The sequence below is a fragment of the Centroberyx affinis genome, unplaced genomic scaffold, assembly GCF_046629955.1.
Source record: "Centroberyx affinis isolate AG114_WGS23_722 - 3 ecotype Tasmania unplaced genomic scaffold, CSIRO-AGI_Caff_v1 ptg002148l_1, whole genome shotgun sequence".
Lineage (NCBI taxonomy): Eukaryota > Metazoa > Chordata > Actinopteri > Beryciformes > Berycidae > Centroberyx > Centroberyx affinis.
This window is the reverse complement of record NW_027280465.1, coordinates 271,943-299,286: the sequence shown is the minus strand read 5'-3', so window position 1 is coordinate 299,286 and position 27,344 is coordinate 271,943. Positions and strand designations below refer to the sequence as shown.

Here is a 27,344-nt window from a genome sequence, read left to right as displayed (position 1 = left end):
TTAGCACATGGACTGGCTCCCAGATGTCTGGCGTAATGCCACTATGAATCCAACCAGATTTATTGATTTATCATGATGTCAGTTATGATAAAATGTTTGTTGGGCTAAGAAATAATGTTCGGTATAGTGCTTTCTGTATGTGCCACTCTCCAAGGACTCACTCATTCTCCATATCTCCAGCCTACCATAGCTGGAGTGTCCTGTTTACATGCTCATATATACTGTCTCCATGCTATCTCCATTATATGCTTATCTCTATGGTTTCTTTTCAATGTGCTGCATTTCATTTTAATTTCCCCACATTTCATGTCTCTGTCTTTCCCGCCTCAGTCCACCATTCCTCAATGGTTTTACCAGAAGCACAATGCATACAGTATATGTGGAGGAAACCGTAGGAGGTCCTTTCACAAGTGACCTTGTGAAAGTGAAGCCACACAGTACATATCACCAAGAAAAAATAGGACTGTGACATCTTCCTGATAACACCCACGCTCGACAAAATCCAGTGACAGAAATATCATTCATTAATTCACATGAACTGTTTCACAGTTTCATTATCTTCGGAAAACACCTAATGCTGTACAATATGTGAGATGTATGTCAACGCGCGTGTGTGACTGTGTATGTGTGTGTGTGTGTGTGTGTGTGTGTGCATGCGCGTGTGCATGTACGTGAACTCTTGTCTTGTATTTATTTGATCCAGCCATGCTCTCTGCTCCTCCAGGGACTTGTCTCCTGGCGCTCCAGTAGAGTTTCAGCAGAGTTCACGCCGAAGAGTCCTGATAACACAAACCCTAGTGCTATACATCCTCATGCTGCTGCCACTGCACTGCCAGGCAGTAAATCCTCCCGCGCAGCATTAGCTTCGGACAGAGCTGTTTAGCACAAGCTTACGGTAATCAGGCAGGGCAGAGATTGAGGGGAGGATAAGGGAGAAGCACTATTAAATGATTGTAAGAGTAGCGGAGCGGTAATTAGAGAGCGGGGGGGTTTGAGAACGGCGACTGGAGGTGGTGTGGAGATAGATTGATGGAGGGGGGGGGGGGGGCAGAGGGTGAAGAAAAGATGAATGGACAGATGAGATGGAGAGCGGTCGAGCTCCGAAGCATAAAGGAGGCAAAGGGAAGAGTGTAGAGAAGGCGTGAGTGGAAGGGCAGCAGAAAGACTGGTGGAAGCAAGAGGCAAGATAGGTAGAAGTAGGTCAAGGCAATTTAGGGAGAGGGGTAGAGCGTAGAGAAACAATTTAGCGCTGTAGACGGAGAACAGACTCACACTAAATGATGCAGATACTTTAACTCCAGCTTGAATTTAATTCTGCTTAAGGAGGAGATCCGTTTGCGGTGCCTAGATCAGAGAATAATGACCCGAAAGCACCGTATGATATTATTGTGATATTGTTTACACATTGCATGCCAGCCCATCCACACACTCTCATACACTGTCATATAGTAAACGATCAGAATTCTATACGGTTGTTTTCCATATTTTGATTTATAGCTGTTTGACTCCTCTCTGTTGCTCCCCCCCCCCCCCCCCCCCCCTCTCTCGCTGTCCATGTTCTGCTGATCTTCTCTGTTGTTGGTGCTCTCTTGATCCTCTTTCCCTCTGATATTCACATTTCAATCTCTGCTGTATCTCCATGTTTTTTTTATCTTCTATTCTATATCACCATGACCTTACATTTTGTTATCCCTTTTTTTACACATCCATCTTGTCTAAATCCCTCCACTTTTCCCTGTCAAATCTACCTGTCCCCTCCTCTATTCTCCTTCTCATATCTCAAATACTCTTCTCATCTTTAACTCTGTTGTCTTCCTCGTTGTTACCATCTCTCTCCTTGGCGTCTGCTCAGTTTCGGGGACGCCTCGCTGTCTTCTGCCTCCACCCTGGAGCACATACCGTCCTCGGCTGTGGCGCGCCCTCGGCCCCTGGTCCGGCAGCAGAGCCTCCAACAGCCCCTCACCCACCAGCCCCCACCGGGTCCCAACGACCCCCCTGCCACCTCGCAGAGCCTGGGCCAACTGCACACAGGCCCAGGCGGCGGGGGCCACCGTGGGGGCCCGCGGGGGGTCCGGGGGAGTCCGGCTGGAGCCTCCCGGTACAGAGGGGCGGGGGCGGGCCGATCGAGGTCGAACCCAGGCAGCTGGGACCACATGATGGGACAGATCCGCAACAGAGGTCTGGACGTCAAGTCATTCCTGTAAGTGTCACGGTGTCTGCTCTTCTGTACTATGTTGCATCAGGCTAGCTTGACAGTCGATATATTCTAACTCTCAATTATCTCTCATTATCAGTGGTGCTATGTGCGTCACTTTTAAAATTACTTCTGAAGATATCAGCCACCCTTCTGATCATATTTTCAGGTTTTGATTACTTTGTCATGTGTGTCATTATATATACCACATAGCCTCTGTGGATATGCTGCACAATGATTTTTGGAGGGTGCTTCGGTCCTTATTTGCATTTGTATATATTTGTGTTTATGTGTGTTTGTGTGTGTGTGTGTGTGTGTGTGTGTGTGTGTGTGTGCCATAAAATGAAACTGGACTCCTGTGCAGCTCAGTACAGGCATATAGATAGTTCTGTGTTTGTTTCTGTGTGATTCTGTGTTTATCAATTATTGCATGCGTGCATCATGATGGCCGCACAGGTTGAGCAGCAGCATGTAGGGACTATTAAAAGGTTAACTATATTGATTTCTTGTGTCCAGTATCATAACAATACAATACTGATGGATTAGTATCATCAGTGCAGAGGAGGTATGAAAAGGCACAGATAGTTAGGCAGCATTGGCCAGTTATTTAAAGGATAATTGTGGTTATTTTCAACCTGGGCCTTATTTTCCTAGTTTTTGCCATAATGACAATTGATTGTGTTCAAAATTTCGTCATTACTTTACAGTTTTTGCCATAATGACAATTGATTGTGTACAAAATTTCATCATTACAGCACTCACTGTAGAGCTTTACAGGGAGTGCTGCTCTCCAGTACACACCCACACGGCCAAAGCAATCTCCAACAATTGAACCCAAAAAGCGACTGAGTTCAAAATGTAAGAAATTCAGGAAATGGGAAAATAAGGCCCAGGTTGAAAATTACTAGAATTATCCTTTAAATACTGAGACAAATGTTAAATTTGTTCATTCAAATACATTTTAGGTATTACTGTTATATATACCTGTATTTTCACAGACTTTCACAGACTGTAGTTTGCATACTATTCATAATCCGCATACCATAGACTCTATCTACCATCCCTCTTGATACAGTTTCTCCAACAAGAGCCCAAACAGAGTAATACATAAAAACATAAGGTTGGCCATCAATATCCATAACCCTAACCCACACCAGAGTTCCAGAGAATTTTTTATTCTTTTACCCCCCAGTCAGACAAGATCGTTGCAGGATCGATGGTGTCAACGATTTTCCAATTCATCTGTTATTGAACAGAATGGCTGTCGATGTGTGGAGGCTGATGTTTGTTTGAGATACCAGGCACGGAGCGCTCTCCTCCTCTGCCTGAGTAGAATGATAGATTACAGATGATGCGCTCTACAAAGCAGCCTCCTGTTAACGGTCCTCTCCTCCGACCACCTACACACAAACATGCATGCATAGACACACACACACACACACACACACACATACAGCCTCCACCACCTTCTACTTTTACTGTCTGCCCCATTAACAGGATCTCCTGGCCAGTGACCTCCCTCCCCAGTGAATCATCATTCAAATAAGGCTGGGCAGATATATAGGGCATGGAGAAGTGGCCTTGCTCCTTGTCCCTATCCTCATGAATCTCCCTGGACCAAACGCATCAGTTGTTGACCCCGGGGGGGAAATACACAGCGGGCAGAGGGAATACCATTTTATGCGTTTGCGATCAGCGGGGCATGAACAACCAAATACTATCTGTTATCCACCACTTTCTCTCCAGGCGCGTCGTACACTGTGGTAACTGAACCGCCCCAATTACATTTCCAATCAATAGAACTAGTGTAGGTGGTAATGATTCCACCGCCCTCCGGTTGAAGTGCGCCCTTCTTTTCGGTCATCTATCCAAATCCATTCAACCTAATCAATGAGCCTCATGTCGACAGTGTTAACACATCCCTGGTGGGCTGCTGTCTCTCATCTTGTCACCGATGCCGCTTCACCAAACAGCCGTTTGTTAAAGAAGGAATGCACCACAAGAGAGAAAAAACACTCAGATGCAGGCTCGGAAAATATGTGATTAAGACACAGAAATTGGATGAAATAGAGCTAAAAGATGAAGTATTTGGATCAGAGAGAAACTGAGGAGAAACAAATGTGCTGCACATAAAAAAAACACCTTATATGCTAATGAGGATGCATGAAGATGAATCAGGATATTAGAATGATGTATATCTTTGTACTATTTCATATAAACTATGACTTTTATACTAGGAGACGTGGTGAAAAGCACTTTTAGCCCCATTAATAATACACAACCAAAGATGATAGATAACACTTACTCCTGAAACTTCATGTCAGAACAAAAATAAAGAACAATGAGAAACCGCTGTGAGAAAAGAGAAAAAAAGAGGAGGTTGGAGAGACAGACAGTATGGGAAGCCAGAATAGAATAACTCACCTCACTGCTTTACAACTTTATAGAATGCCAAGTAGAGGAGCCGAGGCCCTGAGGATACCCAGAGGAGTGTGTTGTGTGTTTGTATCTGTGTGTGTGCGTGTGTGTGTGTGTGTGTGTGTGTGTTTTAAAGAACACTTGTGTGCAAATGTTTATTCGTTAAGGTCACTGTTTGCATGGCCTCTAGAATTCATGGTGCAGCATACTTCAGTAATACTTAATTTAAATGACTTCAGGCATGTTTAGCTGCGGAATAATAGCTGAAAATCAACAGGATATGTTTCTTTGTTGTTGTTTTTTTAGTTCATGCCACCTCAATTTTCATGGATTTGTTTTGCTTTCACTCTTCTACTCCCCCCCCCCCCCCATTTCATTTCAGTTGTCTACTTGGTTTTTTTTTTACTCTCAACCAATCCAACTACCTCTCTCAAGCTCTTACCTTTCTATTTTTACAACTTTCTTTGTCTGTGAAACAGAAAACAGAAGATGATAGAGCTGTGAATGTGGATCTCAACCTTTCCATTGCCGAGGCGCACACTTAGGCGAAGCAACACATTTTGTAAACACTGTCTGGGACTGCCGTATCTATAGTGCAAAAAGGGCGCTCATAAAAAATTATAATGCACTCATAATGCTCTATTTTCAGAACACATAATGTTTACTGATGCATTATATCACCACTCATAAAATATTATAACTTATAATGAATTAGAAGAACTTATGGTCTTATGGATGTTTATGATTACTTATCTATCCGAGGTTGTCTGATGGAGGATATAATTTATTATTATCACTTGTATTCCAGTGAGACACCTTATGCTACAAACCCACCACCACCACCAAGTATTATACATGCTTGTAGTATACTAAAATGATCCATAGAGCATCATAAGTTACTACTGTCTTTGTTAAGTGAAGTGAAATGCAAAATAATGCATGTGAAATAAACTATGGAACATTTATTGTAAGTTTCCACTGTCTTCTAAAGTGAGAATGTTGAGTGACAGATCTTAAAACATGTAACATTAATAAGATGTTTGCACTTATAATTCCTTATAGGTTATATCTACTTTTTGGCTTTGCTGATATAATGAATCAGCAAGCATTTGTTCTTATAAGCCTAGTCATAAGGCATTGTGAGTGCATCTTAATTCCTTACAGGTGTCCTTATAATGCACTATACATATGCCAGTCACAGAAAGTGTTACCTAAATGTCAAAGGCTTGTTGTTCTTGATGTTTGATCATACAAGGAGCAGCAGCACACACTCTGCTGGATTTGACCCAAATTGCATGAACTTGGAAGAAGATTAATGAAGACAATATTGTAATTTTGACTTCAAAATTAGCATGAGCAAAATCTCAAAGCACACCTGAGCTCACTCCACAGCATACAGGTGTGCCTTGTCACACGGGTTGAGATGCACTGGAATGGACTGAGCCACTGTTAACTAAAAATAATATCTTCACAGCAGTTTACTACCTCTCCCCATTCTCTCCTTGTACTTGCAATGCATGTTTGTATGTCTGTTGTGTGTCTGTGTCTGTTTGTCTGTGTGTTTGTGTGTATGTTGGCATATGTGTGTGTGTGCGTGTGTGTGTGTGTGTCCCTGTGCCTGTTTGCCTATATATCTGTGTGTCCTGTGTTGTGTTGTGTGTCTGTGTGTCCAGTGAGGGGAAGATGGTTGTTTTGTCTCTAGCAATTGGGCTGGCTGAACAGGATGACTTTGCCAACCTGCCAGATCTACAGGAAGCACCAGCATGCCAAGAAAACCAAACCACACCAGAAAAGAGGTACTGGCTGAGAGAGAGAGAGAGAGAGAGAGAGAGAGAGAGAGAGAGAGAGAGAGAGAGAGAGAAGAGAGAGAGAGAGAGAGAGAGAGAGAGAGAGAGGCCCTGGTAAAAATGAAATTGGGTTAGTTAGGCTCAAAAACAAGTTGCTGAGTTAGTTATCTGTCATAAAGTAGTGGAAGGGTGCGTCACAATGTAATGATGTAATGATGTGTAATTTAAAGTATAATGGGACTATTTGTCTCTGTCGTGCCGCTGAGATGGTCCACAATGGAGGATGACCTGGAATTCAATAAGGAAATGAAAAGGAAATGAGAACTGATGCCCATTAAGTCAAGAGTTGACTGGAATGGCTGGGACGTTTTCATGTTACCGGCAACAATACTGACTAACTGCTTTAAATATTGTTAATTGTACTCAGAGGAGGTATGAGTAGCAAAGCAGGCCAGGACTGACTAGTTTTAACCAAACCAAACTTACTGCTTTTTCACGATTTGAGTGTACATTTGACCGGGAAACAACTTTTTCATAAATAGTTGAAAATCTTTAGTAAAGATATTAAAATGTTATTAAATAGATGATGTTTTGCTTACATTACCATTTCTGTCTTGACTTGTCTGTCATATTAGATCGTTTTCTCTACCACTGCCTATAGCGTTGTTTTATTGCAACTGGACTTCCATCATTTATCTAATGGCTTTGCCTCAATCCTTTTCCTTCTGTTTACTTTTTCCCTTTGCCTTTCCGTTTGCTTGTGTTTTTGCTAAAATTCTCCACATATCTCTACATGTTCTTTCCACTTCCAAATTTTGGGCCCTCTTGTCCCTTTCTCATATTCTGTGAGTCATTCATCCAGCCCTTCGTTAGTCTGCTTGGCTGCAGCTCTTCTTCACTGGCTCAAAGTGGGTTTGATCTGAGTCTTAGGCGCAGGAGTAGGGGCACGCTCATTATTTGGAAGTATGGTTCCTCGCATGAAACACCCGTCTAAAAATATGCCAACCTCTCATCTGCCAGTGATCCCACAACAGCTGTCAGAGACTAGCACACGTTCTCTCAGCCAACTCCCTGCCGGGGGAAACAGTCAGGACCACCCTTATGGTGAACAAATGACTAAATAGGCTCTCCTGTTATCACATGAGACTGTTTAAGAGCTGGAGTGCCTCACCCACTGCTTCAAGAATGTTAGACTGAACATAAACCAACATAGACATCCCATCAGATTTTTTAGTGTGATGTGTTCTTGAGGATGCAGTGTGCTTTTTTTTTCTCTAGAAGAGCTCCTTTTAAATTGTGAAGTTATATTTCTTAAAGTGTGCTAAGTTTTCTCGAAACTCCTCTGCATTTAAGTGTGCCGTTCTAACTAGGTCATCTGTGAATTTTTGGCACAAGAAGAATAGCTCTCTGTTTTAGAGGAAAAGATGAGATCTCTGTGAAGATGAATTCTTCATTTGTTTCATGTTCATGCAACGGCGGTGACCTTTTTTTGTTTATGCCTACAACGATTCTCCGGCCTTGAAATGGCTACAGCGCGGCCCCAGCGGTGAGGGCCGGCCTGCCCCTTGTTCCCCTCCATCCGCTCCTTCTCGCTGTCTGGAGGTCTGTCAAGCACCTTAGCTTTAATCACAGCCAGCCGGTGCGCGCTACTACCCTCAGGGGTCGCGTGGGCCAAGTTGTCTAGTGTCCTTCCACAACTAATAACAACTCTCCATCATCATCTCTGTCCATCTCTCTGTCTCTCTAGTTACCCCTGTGAGCTCCCTGTGCCCCTCCGCTCGCTTGCTCCCGGCCGTTTGATAGAGCCCAGTGGACTGAGGATGATGGAACACGATGATCCCACCAAGAATATATGTGAAAAGACAGACAGTGTCAGACAGTGAGAAAGAGAGAGAGACATAGAGAGAGACAGAGACAAGGAGAGAGAGAGAGAGAAAGAGAGAGGGAGAGGGAGGGAAATCTTTGCTCTCAGCTTTCTAGAAAAATGTGCTGTGAGACAAAAATAGACATTCCCAGAGAGATTTGAGATTTTATTGCTTTATTAATGAAACCAAATGCAGCTTGGAACACAAATATCTCCAAACACCAAATCTAATGATAGAAAAACAATAACCAGATTAAAGCATAATATAAAAACCCTCTGCACTTGATGTATTAGATCAAGTCTGTATTTGTTCAAACAGTCAAACACGGACAATAAACAAGCAGACCGAGTGGCACCTTGTTGTCATGCAGCAGTTCCATCTCTCCCATAAATGCAACAGTATGAAATATTTAGATACAAGTATTATATGAACACATAATAAATGTGTCATTGGGATTCAATCAATAGTCACTAATGTGCCTTACTGCTGTTATGAAACTGTTAGTTAGGATTATGATTATCTTATAGTTCAAATAAAGAAACTTCTGTCTCTCCCTGTCAGAGGGAAATTTGTTTACATAAATGGAGAGATAAATGCCTTGTATATTCTTAGGGAGGGTCTGTGCAGCAGACAGAAAAACAGTGGTGTGCACTCAGATGTTGAGAACTGTTCATCAAAGCTTGGTAGGCAACATAACATGGAGCAATAATCTTTTATTTACCTCCTGTTGCTCAGTTAGAAACTAAAACTAATCAGAGATGCAGGACGGCCCATTTCAGTCAGTGATAGCTGAGCTCTGTCTGCTCACAGATACATGTGCAAATCAAAGGGGTGGGGGTGGGGGGAAGACAATAAAATCACCCCTGAACAAATTTGAACAGTGTTCATTATCACCAAAGTATTGGGTTGTGTGAAACATTTAGTGTTAATCAAAGATTAGGGATGCAGCACCAACTTTAGCTGTTGCCTACAAATGCTTTCTTCTGTTTACTCATAAGATCCCATAAGACACTATGGCAGCTGCGATTAGTGGTAATTATATTATTGTCAAAGGACACACTTCCTTTCCAGCTGATCTGTTATCTACTGAGAATGACAGTGTTCTTATTGCTGAGTGTTAACTGAATGCTCTTCCAAGCTGTTATGTGGAGCTGCTGTTCATTGAATTATGTAAGTCATTGCTCTGGTGGCTTTTGGCCACTGTTAGACTGACCTAAGCCCCGCGGTTGACTGGACACAACCACCCACCTGCAGAGATCTATGATGGAAGCTCTGAAACTGTCAGTGTTATTATCATCTCAGAAAGCTGCTGTTGCATGGCAGAGCCAGGTCTTAATGAGCTTAGAGAGTCACCGCACACAGAAGCCCATCAGAGAGATGAACATAAATAAAGCTTATACTCAGAGAGCTGTCCTAGGTCTCCTACTGGCTCTGGACAACATCCATTCTGAAGGTTTAGTTTGTAGAAAAAGCTGCTGTGTACCAGTTCCTGAAGTGGAGCATATCAAGGTCTCCATTCCTACACAACAAACTAGGAATGTGTTGTGGCCATACAGAATGTGAATGGGATGTTTAAATAACCAGCTGGATAGAGTGTGGACATTGTTCTCAAACATTGGTATACACTATAGGGCTGCACAATTAATCACAGATAATTATATATCGCAATTTTGTGTTTCCGTGATTAATAATCATGTAACTCGGCGATATCTGAAGTGTATTTTCAATTTCCCTGAAAGTCCCAGTTTGGTACAGTGAGCGCTTCTTTTGAATGCTGAACCTGCACCAATGTGACCAAAGTGAAAGTTACACGGAGAAGCAGACAGCTCCAGTGGGAAAGAAAGAGAGAACCCTTACATAGACTGTCTTCGGAAAAACATAGCTATGAGCAAAGTGGAAAAGAATGGATTGGCCTTTTCCCAAGTCTGAACAGGAAAACGTTTAAGTTGCTAAAAGTGGATCGTCCATCATTTGGAGATACTTTGGTTTTAAACCAGATGATGACAAACAAGTACAGATTGTGTGCAAAGTTTGCCTTAGGGTTGTAACTGTGCCACAAAGTAATAAAGTGGTAATAAAGTATTTACTATTTGAGTTTTGTAAACAGTAAGAGTGAAAACAAGACTTTCTAGCTGCTGCTACTTTGAGAAACACTGCACTAGACAAACTGAAAAAGTGCAGTTAAGGTTAAGTTAAGTTAAAATAATGCTTCCGGAAACCACAATTTGAGCAAAATAATCGGGATTCTCTTTTTTGCCATAATCATGCAGCTCTAACATAATATATGCCATTCGATGGGTGCAGTTTTGCAAAGTGCCTTCCTACATTGTTAGTATGGGTGGCCACAGTGGGAATCAAATTTCCAGTCCTGGCATTATTAGTGCTATACTCCGCCCGTTGAGTTACCACACTGTACTGTACTGTATAAATCACGCAGGAAGTGGTTGCCACCCTCTATCAGCTGGCAGGTCCAACCCTTTAAGTTGTGTGTCTGAGCCAGCAATCAGAGTGAGTCAAGCCTCCTAATGACTCTCCAGGCCGGCCGCTGGTCCCCATGGCAGCCGCTGGAGCCGGCTGCAGCACAGGAGGAAAGATGATTGGGAAGGAGCAGCGATGTAGGTCAGCACAAACGAGGCATCTTTTTTAAAAAACCTGTCAGATCTATGTCTGGGGCTCATTCACCATTTCCCCGGTCGGTCGAGGCTTGTGGCTAAGAACAGAGAGCTGATTTAAGAGCGCCAGTAAAAGAAAAGTGAGGGGAACATGACAGTAAAGGCGACTGGTGTGCAGTGGAAAAATCAACACCCTCAAACCCTTTTTCACCAACTTTTATGTGTATTGACTGGAAAGGATATGACCACTATGGGTTCTCTCTTATCCCTCTTTATGCATTGAGTGTGATTTAAAAAAGTCGATTGTTGTGTGCAGCTCCCAGGGGGATGTGGGTAAATTTCGAGAACAAGGCGGGAGAAGTGTATTCAAAGAGCATCAAGCGAGACGAGTGTTGTAGATGGCTCCATTAGTCGTATTAAGCTTGCGTGTCGAGGGGGGCGGCGGCCGAGCGATTTGTCCCTGTTGGCGTGGAGCGCTGAGTGGGCCGACATCGAAGCCCAGGCCTCATCCATCATAGGCACAGCGACCCCATATTGTATTGTATGGTCTCCTGGGGCAGCGTGTGATCAGCAAGACCCATACATGTTTATGGATACACACTTCCAAGCCGGGCCCTGCTCTTAACCCTCATCCTTCATGTTCCCGCCCGTCCGTTCCCCTATCCCTCCCACTCTGCTTCCCGTTCCTCTCACCACTCCCCTCATCAGCTTCCTCGCTCATGCCTTCCTTCTGTACCCCTCATTTTGTTTCTCAATAACAATCTGTCTCCTCAGCTCTCCCTCACTCCCTCTCCCCACCTCTGCCTGCCTTCTCCCTCAATCTCTCTTCCACACTTTATCTAATCTTATCTATTAAACCCTTTTTTCTTACTTTCCCCCGTCGTTGTGTCACTCCGTCTCCCTCTCTTTCCCGTCTTCCGTCGCTCTATCTCTTTATTCATCTAATCCACCCTCCCCTGGGGGTGTTGACTGGCGTTGTGATGGGATGATGTCAGAGCAGCGCTCCTCTGTCAGTGTAGATGACTGTCAGCTTGGCCAGACTTGGATATATCTGCATCATTGCTGAATATCAGGACAAGGGAATGAGATTCCCTCTGGACAGTGTACACACATGGAGATAGGCGTGCATTCACACATATCTACTCACACACACATACAAACACACACAAAGAAACACACACATGGGTTTGCTGTAACAACATGGGATCACTTTTTAATCCCTTTGCTAGGTGTCTGCATTGATATTTGAGGTTTGGCTGCTATAGTATGTATTGAATACACAATATAATACTTAATTCCACCTATTTCTTGGTTCATTCACTTGCATTTAAATGATAAAGAAGTAAAATGTTATTTCCAGAGAATACTGTTTTCTCACATGGAGTCTGTCTGCCAGCTTGAAAAGTAAATGTAATAGATGACAGTCACTTCATCTCTTAGCTCATATCCTAAACCAGGTTAATTTAATTATGTTAGCATGGGGGCTAGATTATGAAAATTGAAATTGATGGAGTCTCCGTGCATTTTCTACTTCCAGTTTTGGATCTAAGCACTTAAAGGAATATATCTTTGTTTCAAATAAGCTCTCTGATCAACTTGCCATTATTGGAGGCATGTTTTATCTCTCTGTGTTCAGGATTTTGTCTGCTATGGTGCTTTTGAAATGATTCAAAGCTAGCTCATACCACCCACTAAACATACACACTGTGCTAAAGCACAATATACTTGACACAGAGGTGAAATAGCTACCAGTCTTCTTGTTGCACAGTGTAAGTTGATCAAAAAGCTTATTTGTCAAAAAGTCAGATGTTTTCCTTTAACACTACTGTATTCATTGAATGATACATTTGAGCTGAGGTTTTACAGCAAACCAAACACTGCAGTTTCAACCACAAATTAAAAATTCAGCAAGTAGTTGTGTCCTGTCGTGGAATTTAACAGTTTAGATTAAAAAATGACTTGTGAATTTCTCATTTTGCGTGATTTATTTGAAATGAATTTATTTTTTATACACTTGACCTCAGATATTTCTTAGTTAGTGACATCAGAACTCAGTAAGTTAGAGAATTCAGGGTCCACAACCAAATGGACCTGAAAGCAGATGTAAACAGTATTTTCAAGTAGGGAACTCGTATCCATATTTATATGACATGAATACAGAATACGTTCACACATTGTGATTTTATGTGGTGTCAAGAAAACAAAGACCCAGCCACAATGTATCCATTGTTACAGTTGCTGTAATGTGAAATTGATGCTCTACTTGTATCCTAAACACATCACACTGCCTTTCTTGATTGTTAAGACTTCTTTAGAGAAGGATATTGTGCATATTGATTCATTCAGCAGCTGGAAGATGAGAACATGCCACTACTTGTCTGTTGTGCAGGTAGACTGTGGTTGCTATAGTGTTTACTCCCATTTGATTATAGCACTCACAGATCAGCACAAATAGGGAGGTAGCACTTTCGCTAATGGAACTGCTGTAAGACCAGAGCTGTGAAGGATTGGTAACATTGTAATATTTTTTATTACTCTAAGGCTAAGTTAACTTATCAGGGTTTCCCATGAAATCACAAGAACGATTCATTGGCAAATAACTAAGAAATTGTTAGAAGTGATGCCTAGTCAGTTGCAAAAAAAGGTGGCAGGATGTCAAAGGTTCATTTTAAATTTTTAGCTTTTGAACATAATATAATTTGCAGAAATTTTAGACTCCCGTGTAGACTTTCTTTAACAGTTAGCTACTATTCAAACTATTCTGCTATTGGTGGCATATTACACAAGACTCATTCTGGGTATCTATATATATTCATGTAGCGTTGGAAAAATTAATGCAGTTTTTAGAACTGCTCAGAATCAATCAAATGGATAACTGAAAGCGACTAGCTGGATTCTGCCTGTGGGACACCAACTGAATCGCCCAATCCTTAATATTTGATCTAGATTTGCTCCCCTCAGCTCTCACCCATCAGACTGGCTAGATTTAGAAAATAGAAACTCTTCATCTGCTCCACAAAGCGCACATTTGGATTCTTAAGTGCCATCTCTTAGCAAACAGACTTAAATAGACCCTCTTTTGCAGATGGCAGCTGGATGCTCCAGCACAACAGGCATCCTATTAGTTTCCTGTTACCCAGCTAGGAGGAAGCATGGAAGAGGACAATATTGTCACAATGAACCAAGATTGGGATATATAACACATGTGTGTGAATACAGGAACACACTCGTGCAGCTTCCTGCAGGTGAGACGCTAACTGGGACTGCACGTCATCTTCCCAGCTTCCCTGAATCTCTGTGAAGACGTTGTCCTCTCTTGCTCTTCCTCCTTACTGCCAGACCCTTGCTTGAATTTTAATTTTCCTAATCCATTCTCCTCTCCAGTAATCACTCTTATGATATACCTTTATCACAGCTGGGTAAGTGGAGCAAGTTCTTTTCCCTTATTCAACGTTTTTTAATCATTGCTAAAAACCCATGGACTCCCCAATACACACACACACACACATACACACACATCCGTAGGAGGAGAGAAAATGTCTCTGTTGTCCCTGGGGATGTAACAAGCTGCTTTGTCCAATTACACGGTAGATGGCTTACATCTTTGTCCTAGATAGAGGTGATGAGGTCGGAAGTCAGAGTTCACTTCAAATCAAAGGGTTCTTTCTCTGGGGATGTTGCCCTGGACCTCCATAAAGTGTGTGTGTGGGTGGGTGTGTGCGTGTGCGTGTGCGTGTGCGTGTGCAATCATCTTAAGTACAGACGCGGTTCAGACTAATGCAGGGTTTGCTCTGATAGCAGTGTAGCTTTACCGGGAGAAAGGAGTAACTCATAGATGCTCATTTCTGTCTTTGCCTGTTGTTTTGAGTATCATGGCCAAAGGTTATTCTGCACTTTTTTGGCATTTATGTACAATGAATCAGCCTTTTCCAGCATGAGCTCACACATGCCCGGAAGGGGGGTCGTGGTGTTTTTGCAGGGTCAGAGGGTTGGAGTGTAGGTATAAGGGAAGTCAAAGAGCCTTGTGAGTGTGTTTCAAAGTCTTTCTTAATGTCTGGTCCCTTTGCCCTGGGGGCTTTTGCTATTTTCAATACACCTCTCGCTATGGAAACTTCTTGATTTTTATTGCCCTCCTCTGAAGGTTCCAGTTACCATGGTTACTCTAACCCCGTGTAAAATACATGATCATGGTAGCGAGTACAACCTTAAGTGGGAGCGCACATTTCAGTAGTCATGGTTACTACAACCCCTAAAGGATAAATTATGTAACCGGTGTTGTGTTTTAGGCAAGGTAGTCGCTAGCGAGCATGAAGGGGCAAGTGGTCTGTACATTTATTTTCCTACCTGCACAGCCACAGATATTTATCCTTCTATTTTCCAATAGCTCCAAAGTTTATCACTGTAGCTTTATACCTGCACAGCAATTCTTTACTTTTATTACATAGATGTGGATCGGGCTGTGTGTGCATTAATGAGTGGGGGTGGTCGGGTATCTCTTGACCAGAATGTGTGTGCATGGAATGAATGAGTGAATGCAGTGTGTAAGTCAAGTCAACTCATACATTTCATACACAGGAAAACTCAATGTGCTTTACACAAAAAAACTATGAAAAAAGCAGTAATATCAACAAGAAATAAATTTAAGATATAATAATATATAAAACATATAACACATATACGTTTTTGTCCATTTTTGCAACCATACGAGAGTGTGTCATCGAATCAGAATAGTGGTGATGACGTGAGGAATAATTCAGCTATGTGTGGTGGGAATACTGGGAATGGGAAGGGAGCTATTCTTCTTCTGCTCTCCCCAGCTTTACATAAGAGTGTTTTGCAACACGCCCCATTTTGGTCTCTAAACTGGACAAAGGTAATATGAGGATATTATCATGGGTCTGGATGAGATATTGAGCATTCATCATTTTCACCAACAGTGCCCTGCTGCTGTGTGCCTGTTTGTGTGTGTGAGTGTGTGTGTGCGGGTGTGTGTAGCTGTACATATTTGAGTGTGAGTGAATGTGTACATTTACTTTGCATGGATGAACTCACCTCTCTGCCACTGCCAGTTGCCATCCCAATTGCTCTCTGTCCCTCAGGCCGTTGCCGTGCTAACAGTCCTCATTCTGGGATGCTCTGTGCAGCAGCAGGCTTATATCTGCCTCTCAGGGCAGCTTCATGTCACCATGGGCTCTATTTTCATGATGGTGCATGGCGCATAGCGGGGCTTTGCGCCAGTGAAGTGGCATTTTCGTCCGGTGGAGACAGGTTTTTTTCTCACCTGCACCAGTTTTGTATTTTGGGCTAAGTGGGAGGAGAGGCGCAGTTGGGGGTGTGTCAGTAGCGATCAAGGGGGACAGTGCTATTTTGGTGTCTAAGATACCGGGATTTGCACTTGTGCCGCCCGCCTGCTCTGCGCCCGCATTTAAAGGGAAGGAAAAGAGGTGATTTGATTGGTCATGATGACTCTAGCTCCTACAACACCTACTGATAATGTTTTCCTCCTAATCCCACCCCATTACCAACTGCGCCGCAGGTGCTTTGTGCACCTCTAGCCACGAAAGTCAGATGCTATGCCGCCGACTGCAGTTTGCGCCATTGATTTATTAAAATAGAGCCCCATATGTAAACATTCACATTATTGCGCAAAAACCAGGCTTTGTACAGCGCAGTGTTTAACCACTCCAGCACACTCGTGGTGCTGTACCAGCTTGCTAATAAGAACTGTATGAGGCTAAATGTTATCAGTAGCTAGATCTCTACCTGTAGGTCTACCCACTGTCACAAGTTCAAAGTTCAACAAATTTGAATTTTTGGCACATACATTAGCACAAAGACATATAGCCAGCAAAAAATCTGTCTCCATTCAACTCAATGGCCATGGCGCACGCAAAACCTTACCACAATAATGTGAACACTCTTTCCTCCTCCAGGAGTGCAGCGTGTTTGGATAAGTGAGACAAGCAGATTATTGAAATATATTGAATTACCTGTCTTAAAATATGACACATGAATATAATCAGTATTACACGCAATAAGTAGGATGTATTTTCACATTACTGCATACTATTTATTTTAATTCAATTACTTTGTATTTACAGCTTAGTCAAATTTGGGCTCTGATATAAAGAAATTCACAGAAAAGTCAATAAAATGTATACATGCTGTGAAGAGACATTGGAGATGTAATTAATGATGTATTTTTAGTTGAATGAATTAGGTCATCAACCTGAAGCTAGGGAATTCCTTTTTTTCCCCCTGGTTTCTTATTTATAAATCCTCTCTCTGCTTTCATGTTCTAGTTCTTGACAGATCTCTCTTCCAATCCTCAAAGAATGAGGATATCTATCAAAATGGGAAAAGCTTAATTGCTGTAACTGCATTCAGCTGCCTGCTGGACCAAATGACCAACTGGCCTTTTGTAGTTTGTATTAACTTTAATTGTTTGTCATACTATCTTGTCTTTGACACACTGTTTTTCGATTATTCATCTCTTTTCCTGTGTGTCTCTGCCTGTTGAACTTCTGATCTTTTAACACAATCGTATCTGTCTGTTTGATCTTGAATAGACAGGACAGACTTATAGTATCTTCATGTTCTGTTCATTTATTGTTCATTCAACTTTGTCCACTGGTTGCCTTTCCTATAGCAGTTGACTGTGTTCGACTTAATGCGGTAAAATAATGATGCAAATGCTCCAAAGACAGACAGACGTGCTGGTTGAGTCTATGCCTCAGTAGACTGCAGCAGGCAACAAGCAGTGAATGTGTGCACAGTTAGGAAAAGGCTCACATAATATAAGCAGGCAGCAGCGAGTACATCAGTTTTTATTTGCGCTGTATAAGGTGCATGTGCTTCTGGGCTGAGCTGATATATAGCCAAACATTCACTGTAGCACAGTAGAGCGCGATGCAAGTCTCCACTGTAAATAATGGAGACATCGCCAGGCTGTCTTTATGTAAGGTTCAAGATTGTTCGGGATTTATGTGGTCCCGCTCTTGTGTGTTGGGAGTTGATTTAGTAGAGACCCACGACAGCCCAACCACACCTACAAGGAAGCATTTATAGACTCTTTAGGGAGAGACGGAATTGACAGGTATGTATTTATGTACTGTACAACCAAAGTGGCTGAAGGGACGTACACATAGCTGAACTTCAACTGAACTGAGTGGGTTACACATCTGCCAGCTAGTGGAGTTGGGCTGGAGAGCACGACGAGAGCGAGTGCTTGACAAAAACAGAAAGGATAAACAGTAGGTTTGCAAGGAAAACCATAATCAGCAGCCCCGATCTTAGTGTTGCCATCTCAGGAGAAATGAACAGCTGTTTTATAACCTGACATAGTGACTATAGTTATTATCCTGCATGCTAATATAACTGATTGAACATAGCTGGACTCAATGGTGTGTATGTGTTTGAATACGGTGTATACAGTATGTGATGTTTTTCTACTAGAGACTGTCTATATGAAGGTCTGATGAAACTCTCCAAAGTAGCATTAACTCTCACACTTGGGCCTTAATATCTGTCCATACAGCACAATTAGTATAACACATTGTAAGGTAACACATTGTTCAAGATTTATGGAGTCTCTAATGTGTTGGGGGTTGATACAATTGAATAACTGTCATTTTTAGCTTATAACATTTACATTTTTGACTTGCTGGAAAAATGATCCAATCCTGTTTCAGTTGTTATCAGCCGTTATTTGCATTAGTAACCCATTACATTTTGACTCCAGTCTACTCCTGTCTATACTGCACCATTAATGCTATGACCTGCAGATCAGAGGAAGTAAAGGCAAAGTGGGGAATCTCGATTTTTCCCTTCCACGCCATATCCTTTTCTCCTCCTCTCTCTGTCTTTCTCTTTCACACACACACACACACTTCATACACTTGTTTGTCTCTTTGCTATACAACTGAGTCCATCTCCCTCCTCTCCTTCTCCAGCCCCATTTCTATTTTGCTTACCCATGTAATATGTCAATTTGCTTCCTTGTTGTGCTTTGGGGCTTGTCTCTCTGTACCAAAACCAAATCTAGTCTGTTTTGTTTTCAGGCTTTTATCCTCTCTCCCCTCCCTCAATTTCTCTTTCAGCTAAGACTTGTGTGTGTTTTGGTGTCTGGTGATGTTTCAGTCTCACATTAATTTGAGTCAGTAACCTCACTTTGTTCATTCTATTAATCCTCAGAGTCTTAACAAAGACAAATCCTCTCCTTCACTCTTTCTCAACCTCTCTGCACAGATAAGTCTTCAAATCTATCTCTTCTTCTCGGCTCATCTTTCCCACAATACCCTCTCCTAATCTCACTTCTTCTTTACCATTGTGTTTTTACAGCTCACCTGCTGTCTCTCACTATTTGTGTATCTCTGTGTGTGTCTCTCTCACACTCTCTTACTCTCTCTCTCTCTCTCTCCCATAGAGATAAGTGCTCATTACTGTTGTCTTTCAGTATGCCTAGACTGGTGTCAGATGTTTGCCTGTTCCCTATTCATCAAATTGTTACACAATATGGGCCAGGAGCAATTCTTACCCTTCACTCCTTTCTCTTCTCTATCCATTCTCTCCAAAGAATTATTCCTGTTTTACTTTTCACTTTCTCTCAGTCACACTGGTGTGATTATTTTGTATTTCAAAGGTCCTTTAACATTCAAATATTACTCATACTGTAAAATCATTTTTTTTTGGTTGATGACATGGTTTTGTGCATGGGCAATCCTCAGTGTGTGTGAAGGGAGAGGTGGTGATGGATAAACTTTCACATGTGTGTATGTTGGGGGCGGGGGGGTGGGGGGGCTTGCACATTTTTCTACACCTTCATACACCCGCTTATGTGTGGAAGGTGTTTCACAAGATGCTGCACTGGCTGTGATCTGACTCCTAACACCAGCTGTTTGCCCTTATAGGATTTGTTGGATTATACAGTATATGGCAGAAATCCTACCTCATTTTGTAGAGGCCACAATGTTGATTCCTACTCAAGTATAGCAAGAAACTGTTTCTAGACCGTTGTTTGTCTATTTATTTAGTCCAATACTGTGTCAGGCCACATCAGCGAGGCCCACTGCACTCTCTGTTGTTTGCGAGACATGTGTCAACTTGTTGACTATGAGCATATGTGTGTGTGCGTGTGCGTTTGTGTGTGTGTGTGTGTGTGTGTGTGTGTATGTGTGTTTGTGTCCATAATAACAGGACCCTGGGTAATAAGACGGGCAGCAGCCCCAAAGGTCAGACCCCTGATGAGACCGGACGCCGCCACGGACCCAGCCACGATGCCAACTCCTCTGTTTCTGACTTGGCCAACTCAGTCACCAGCGACATGCTCATGGTAACACCATTAACCCAGTATATTTACGGTAACACCACTGACACGCCATGTTTGTAGCGATACCGTTTGGCACGAGACACGTTTATTGTCACATCACTAACTCATCCACCTGTCTGTTTGAACTCGTCTATCAAGTCACTCAGCAAAACCTTTAAAGTCATGGTAGCACTTTACATTATGGTACACAAATGACAAGGTAATTATTGTGTAATTACATAGAAATTATGAGGAAGTAACTAGTAATTTTTGGAAATAACGAGTAACTATTTGTGATTATAATGTGTTATTTCTCTGTTGAATGCTAGTCATTTCTGGTGATAAGTAATTATTAGCATGATAACAGTAGTACATTCATGTAGTAAGTTATGCAATCTTTATATAATATGTAAGAGTAATTAATGTGTAATACTGGAAATATTTGCTTACTGGCCTTTCCAATACCTATTATGAAAGTGCTAGATAACACCATGGGAACTGTACTGCCAAGTAAAGTCAGACTTGACACCTCAATATTACACTGATTTTACTCTGTAGTTACTCTATTTATTGGTTGACAAAACCTGAACACACAACACTACCTCATCACCCTATTGAATTTTATGTAATTTGTGTACCGTAACGTAATGTGCTATGAAAATCATAATAAATGAGATGGCTGCGAGACTTTACCATATCAGCATTCCTAATCTAAGGTGAGTGATACACACAGGTCCTGACATAAGCAAGTCCAGGGTGAGCGATAATATACTGTTTTGGTTCTGGAAAGGATAGTGAGAAAATAAAGCCAGCACACTGCGGTTCAGTTGAGCGTAGTCCTATGAGACATGTTTCCTCCTCCTAAGTCTTTCATCACCAAAAAGGGTGTGAAGCCCTCACTCAGCTAACCCACCTGTAGAGCATTACAGTGACTGGAATTAATGGCCATATCTTACCTAACTGAAACATAATTATCACCGTGAAATGACACACACGGGGAGGGGGAAACAGGGTGAAGTATGCCTTATTCAGCAAAGTTGGGTAATTAGCAGTGGAAGAACATGCAGTGCTGGGAGTGCTGGGAGAATATGGCAGAGATGGGGATGAACAGTGTGTAATTATGTGGGTCTCTTGGTGTGTCTGAGGAGTTTGCGATGGCGATGCTTAATGATAATACTCATTCTGGGCGTTTTTTTGCCAAAGGCGTCTATATGTTACACAACCCTTCTTTCATGCTGAAAATACCCATCCTGAACTCTAGAGCCACTTCTGCTGGTGTGAGAAAAGTAATGGCAATATGCAGACATTTTTCCGCAGAGTGATTTGAGTGAATGGTTGCTGTGAATAGGGGTCATGTCATAAGGTTCTTGTTAGAGTCAGGACAAGTACTGTACCGGTACCTCTGCCACTGGTCTCCTTTTGTGTGATGCATACAGAACCGCAGATGTGGGGATGTTATGTAGTTTGTTTCTGCCTCTGTAACATTACACTTTTGCAAGCCTAAGTTTCTATGTGCATATTTGTATAACATGGTGTACAAGCCCTCATAACGGGGGAGTAGCTGCTGTTTCGTGCTGGAGGAGGTTTTGCATCTACTGTACGTGGGTTGTTTGGGTTTCAGAAAAAGAAGCGATTTTGAGAATTGAATGAGGGGGAGGACGCTGAGAAAAAAGAGAGCACCCAACGCAGAATAAGGAAAAAGCAATTTAGGCCAACTGTTGGTAGAGGAGAGCTGTATAATGAAAGGCGATTGTATTTAGCGTGCAGAATGAGACTGTGCAACACCATCAGAGATGTGTGGAAGAATATAGAATTGGATATTAAATTCCTGCAACTGCACCTTGAGTAATGCCACTGGCTCTTCCCCATCAGATAGCGCTCTTTTAACTGGATTTCTCTCCCTCCCTCTCTCCCTCGCTCCCTCCCTCCCTCCCTCCAGGCCAAGCCACTGTCAGTCAGGGGGTCTTCCTACCAAGGGATAATCTCCCTCTCATCTCCACACAGCAATGCACACTTTCTCCCCTTATCGCTCAGCAGACCCCGGCCATATGACATAACATTATGGTGGTTTTCCAGTCAGGAGCAGGGTTGTTTTTGGTGTTTAAGTGCAGAGTTAGTGCCCCCCTGTGGATTGGAGTCAGAGTTTCCCATTTAGTGTGGTACCACCTGTCTGCTCGTCTGGAAGTGTTTAATCTGTGTGCGAATGTGCTGCGAATAGCACTGACTTTGACCCAGTGGGCTGATGACAGTAGCTCCACTCTTGCGGTGCTACATGTACTACAGCCTCACATATATTCTGATCCATTCCATAATGAAAAAGCATCCTAAAAACAAGCTGATCTCTAGTAAAATGTGATTCGGTCTTGGCTAATATTGCTGAAGTGTGTTCATTATAAGCAGGGATAAAAAATGAAGCACTGCTATCCTTTTTCCTCTCTCACACCTCATGAAGCAAAACTGATTTCCATTTCCAATCGGTCTCATCAGGGGTCTGATTTCCATTTCCAAGTTTGGCAAAGTATGCCATTTCAAAATACAATAAAAACCAGTAATAATACCACATGTATGTCTCTTACAATGTAGCAATGTACAATGTAAAATATCAAAGACCTGGAATGAAGTGAAAAAACATATTCTCATTTTCCTCTTTCTTCTTTCATCTTTCTTCTTTCTCTTAGTTGTCTCCTGGTTCTGAGGAGGATGAACATGAAGGTCCAGTGTGTGAGAAGCTGGGTCGGATCCAGTTCAGTGTGGGATACAGTTTCCAAGACTCCACCCTCACCGTCAAAATCCTCAAGGGCCAGGATTTGCCTGCCAAGGACTTCTCCGGCACCTCCGACCCCTTCGTCAAACTCTACCTGCTGCCAGACAAGAAGCACAAGTTGGAGACCAAAGTGAAGAGAAAGAACCTCAATCCCCACTGGAATGAGACCTTTCTGTTTGAAGGTTTGATGGATTTTAGTACCTAAAACACGTACTGTGCAAAATAAATACTCACAGTAACAGCCAGGCACACTCTAGTATGCTGTTTTCTGCTGTTTCATGTCTGTATGCATCAATGCCTGGGGGCTGTTATGTGGTTTTATGCCTGGGTCTGTTTCTCTGTCAGGTTTCCCCTATGAGAAGGTGGTCCAGAGAACCCTCTACCTGCAGGTTCTGGACTACGACCGCTTCAGCAGGAACGACCCCATAGGAGAGGTGTCCATCCCCCTCAACAAACTGGACCTGGCCAACATGCAGACTTTCTGGAAGGAGCTGAAACCTTGTAGTGATGGCAGCGTGAGTAAGGAAGGGAGGGGAGGGGGAGGGGGAAAGAGGTAGAGGAAAGAAGAGAGGGAGGAGGGGAGAGAGAAGAAGATGGGACAGGATGTGACTGGTGATGTCATTCCTGGCTGCCGTGGCTTTCCCAGGGGAGATGTGGGCATGTGCTGCTGGTGGGAGAGGAGATAGAAACAAAGAGAATATGGAGAGAGGCTGACAGGTAGATGGAGAGAACGCAGACACACAGAGAAAAAGCAGAGACACACAGCGGGTTAAGGGTGGGAAGAAGCATTTGGATGGGGGGGGGGGGGGGATTAAGTGATAAACGATTGACTGTTGTGTTTATTTTCCTTCAGGGGAGTCGAGGGGATCTGCTGGTGTCTCTGTGCTACAACCCCACAGCCAACACCATCACTGTGAGCATCATCAAAGCCCGCAACCTCAAAGCCATGGACATTGGAGGCACCTCTGGTATAGATGCTCCTTCATCTTGTTGTTTCCCTTCCACATCCCTGCTTCATAGTGTTCCTCATAAAATAAATCTGATAAGCAATATCCAGAAAATTAAGGTATTTGTTTTTTGTTCACAGGTAATTGGGGAAAATGCTGTAAAACGTCCATCTTAACAAGTCATTTAGTCTCATATTCAGCCTTCAAATCTTATTTTTCTTAAATGAAGAGAAAAATTCTGTCAAAGTTGAGATCACTCCACTTGTTTGCAATGCAGTTTCACTTGTTTCTGGAATTTTCTAGAAATGAGTGCCAATATCTTGAAACAACTCAGAAAAAAGCAGATTACTGCACTACTTTCAAGAAAATGGCACTAGAGTTGATTTGTATTAGAGGGCAAGTGAAATTATCTAACCCCATTGGCAGATTTCTTCACTTATTTTCAAAAATGTCAATTTTAGGACTTGATAAAAGACTAAATGACTTGTTAAGATGGAGATTTCTTGCAGTATAGTTTCATCCTACATTGCACTCACCAGTAGTGTGTCCATTGAAGGGAAGCAGGAATGATACTCTAAATTGTCAGCAGCATGCAAACAGGCCCATTTCCCTCTCCCCAGACCCCTATGTGAAGGTGTGGTTGATGCACAAGGACAAGCGTGTGGAGAAGAAGAAGACGGTGGTTATGAAGCGCTGTCTGAACCCTGTTTTCAACGAGTCCTTCCCCTTCGACGTGCCCGCCCACGTGCTGAGGGAGACCACCATAATTATCACCGTCATGGACAAGGACAGGCTCAGTCGCAATGATGTCATTGGCAAGGTACCTCCTTCCCTCTTCTTCGCTCCTTCCCTCTTCTCTTCCTCTCTGTTTTCCAACTCCCAGACCAGACCCGCCGGATCACTTACCCAGTCTACACTGACCCCTGCTGGAACACACACACTCACAACTGACAGGCAGGCCAAACAGATGCAGGTTCTCATACATAAATATGGTAAATCTGTCTGTCTGATTTTTCCATTTCAATAAATTTAGAAAATGTGTGATTCCCACAGTTTTAACTTTGAACATCACTTCAAATATTAATGCAAGGAACAGTGTATTATCTCCCAATTGTTGCCTGGACACTTATATCTGTGAATACTTTCATGAGCAGAACAAATATATTGACCTGAGGAGAAGATTCACATTTTCTGTGCTTTTCTGCAGACTGCATGTTATTTGTGGGCTTCCCGTGACTTCTTGAACTGCAGTATCACAAAAAATAAATAAATTAATTTTAAAAAAAACATTGGAAGTTCCTTACACATACACATAAGTATGCAAGGGATGAACACAGAAAAGGCTTATCTACATGCAGCTGTGCAACACATTTCAAGCTCTTGCTCAGGCACCATTTACTGCAGAATCACAGCCATTCTAAATTTGTCAGGGACTTAGTACACACACTATGGCCAAGACACATAAACAATACTTTGAACAGCTTGGTTGTTGTATAACCAACAAATTTTTTTCATAATAATTTTGCGTCTGATAATCCACTATTTTATCCACATCCATTTTATCTCATATGTGAGTCTATCAGCAGCTTAAAGCTTGAGAAATGGTATAGTCCATTACGTTATTGATGAAGTTGAGGAAAATGAACACAACTATGCATCTCCACCCAAACAGAGAGTATAAATACAACTTGAAGATTCAGGCTTATTATAAACCTAAATGGCCATCTTCTGCCTACCTAAAATACTGCACCATCAACCCATCCATCAGATATACTAACCCTGGGATATATTGCCACTGAAAAGTGGCATACATCCTTACCCACAATATGCTCTTTGATTCTCGCACTTAATTAATGACACAAGGAGAGTGACACCAATTGATTCTGTGGCTTGTTTGCAGCTCCACAAGCCCTGTGCCGCTGATTTTGTCAGATATTGCAAGGCTAATCTTCCAGCCTCATACTGTATATGGATGAAATATGGAGCTTTCTGTCATTCATATACACCTCATTACAGGTGCAGCACTCCTACCCATCCTAGCCAAATATATTAGCTCCCTAGACACAGCAGTCATAATATGTTGCCTATTATACCACACTCATAAATATCTTGGAATTGGCTGGGGGACAATGAAAGCTGCTCCCGCATTTACTGTGCCCATGTACAGATCAGCAGCTTGGGACTTTGGTTCTTTCTCGCTACATAAATGTAAGTATTATTTTTACGTAAAGACTCTGGGTTTAATCTCCATTAGTGTCAGCATTAGCCTTCCTCAAAGTGTTGCAGCAAGTGAAATCTCTCCCTCTTATGGCTCTTTTCCTGCTCTGGATTTGAGTTAAATTCCGGTTAGAGTGGCAGGCTTAGTGGCGAAAGCACGGCTCAACTTAAGACTCACGGTGAGGGTTTTTTTTATTTATTTTTTTATCCTACTGTTGTTTTGGAAGGCTTTCTACAAACAACATCAATCTCTGTGTGACAGTAGATACCCGAGTCTCTCTCTCTTTCTCGCTCTCTTTCTCTTTCTCTCTCTCTCTCTCTCAGATATATCTGTCATGGAAGAGTGGCCCTGCAGAGGTGAAACACTGGAAAGACATGATGGGTCGCCCTCGTAACGCCGTGGCCCAGTGGCACGCTCTCAAGGCCTGAGACACCCAGCAATCCACCTGCCTACAAATCTTCTCCCTCCCCCCATGACTCGGCATCGGCCTCAGCCCCTCCCCCCTCGGCCCATATCTCCTAACCCCATACTGCGATCTTTGGGCTGCTAACTCCGCATGTCATCTCTTAGTTCTCAGGCCTCTTTGATATCCCTCACCCTCACTCCCTGTGCCACCATCCTTAAATTTCAAGTCCCAAGTCCCACCTGACCACTCTAACCTCTCTCTGAACTCTTTGATGTCTCAATTCACATCCTCCTCTCTTCCTCCTCATGCCCTGTTTCAAAGGGATTTGTTTTTCCTCGCTACTCCTCAATAATAGATTCTTTCCTCCACCTAGTCCTGTCAGCCATTCCCACTGCTTAACATCTGAGCAGTACCTCTCGCCACCCATGAATACAAACTACCAACCAAAAAAAAAAGGATCAAACTGATGTTCCAACCATTCGTTCACACTGAGGCGGCAAAGGGGGGGGGGCTGCCTTCAAATACACATCAGTGTGTGTGAATGAGGCACTGACCTGTGCGAGCCATTTACCCACAGGGAATGCTCAAGTCTTCTTTGCATCCACGTTGTGGCGAGGAGTCTTCCACTCTCCTCCTGTCCTGCGGTCAGGCTGCCCTGGCACTTTGTTCATGTCCTCTTCCGTTACCGTCACTCTCCTTCTGCACCCTAAAATGTCACCTGAAAAATCGGGAAAAAAAACGGCACAGGTAATGGAAGAGTGATGGACTGTATTCGCAATGGATTCGGACTGGAATTGGACACTGTCACTCAACTCGTGTTTGATCT

At 42.7% G+C, this 27,344-nt stretch overlaps 1 protein-coding gene across 1 annotated transcript; it reads left to right on the top strand.

The window, feature by feature from the left end:
• Positions 1 to 2,153: 2,153 nt before the first annotated feature.
• syt7b (synaptotagmin VIIb) lies at positions 2,154 to 26,540 on the top strand. Its single transcript, XM_071531893.1, has 8 exons — positions 2,154 to 2,200; positions 6,286 to 6,408; positions 20,072 to 20,207; positions 22,862 to 23,129; positions 23,293 to 23,462; positions 23,801 to 23,915; positions 24,515 to 24,714; positions 26,436 to 26,540. The coding sequence occupies exons 1-8, from the start codon at positions 2,154 to 2,156 to the stop codon at positions 26,538 to 26,540; spliced, it is 1,164 nt and encodes a 387-aa protein (XP_071387994.1).
• Positions 26,541 to 27,344: the final 804 nt, after the last annotated feature.

Bases quoted from the DNA above. Each gene is read 5' to 3' on its own strand.
- syt7b (XM_071531893.1), top strand. From the start codon at position 2,154: ATGATGGGACAGATCCGCAACAGAGGTCTGGACGTCAAGTCATTCCT. The intron at 2,201-6,285 runs GTAAGTGTCACG...CTGTGTGTCCAG, and splicing joins CTGGACGTCAAGTCATTCCT to TGAGGGGAAGATGGTTGTTT. The intron at 23,463-23,800 runs GTGAGTAAGGAA...ATTTTCCTTCAG, and splicing joins AACCTTGTAGTGATGGCAGC to GGGAGTCGAGGGGATCTGCT.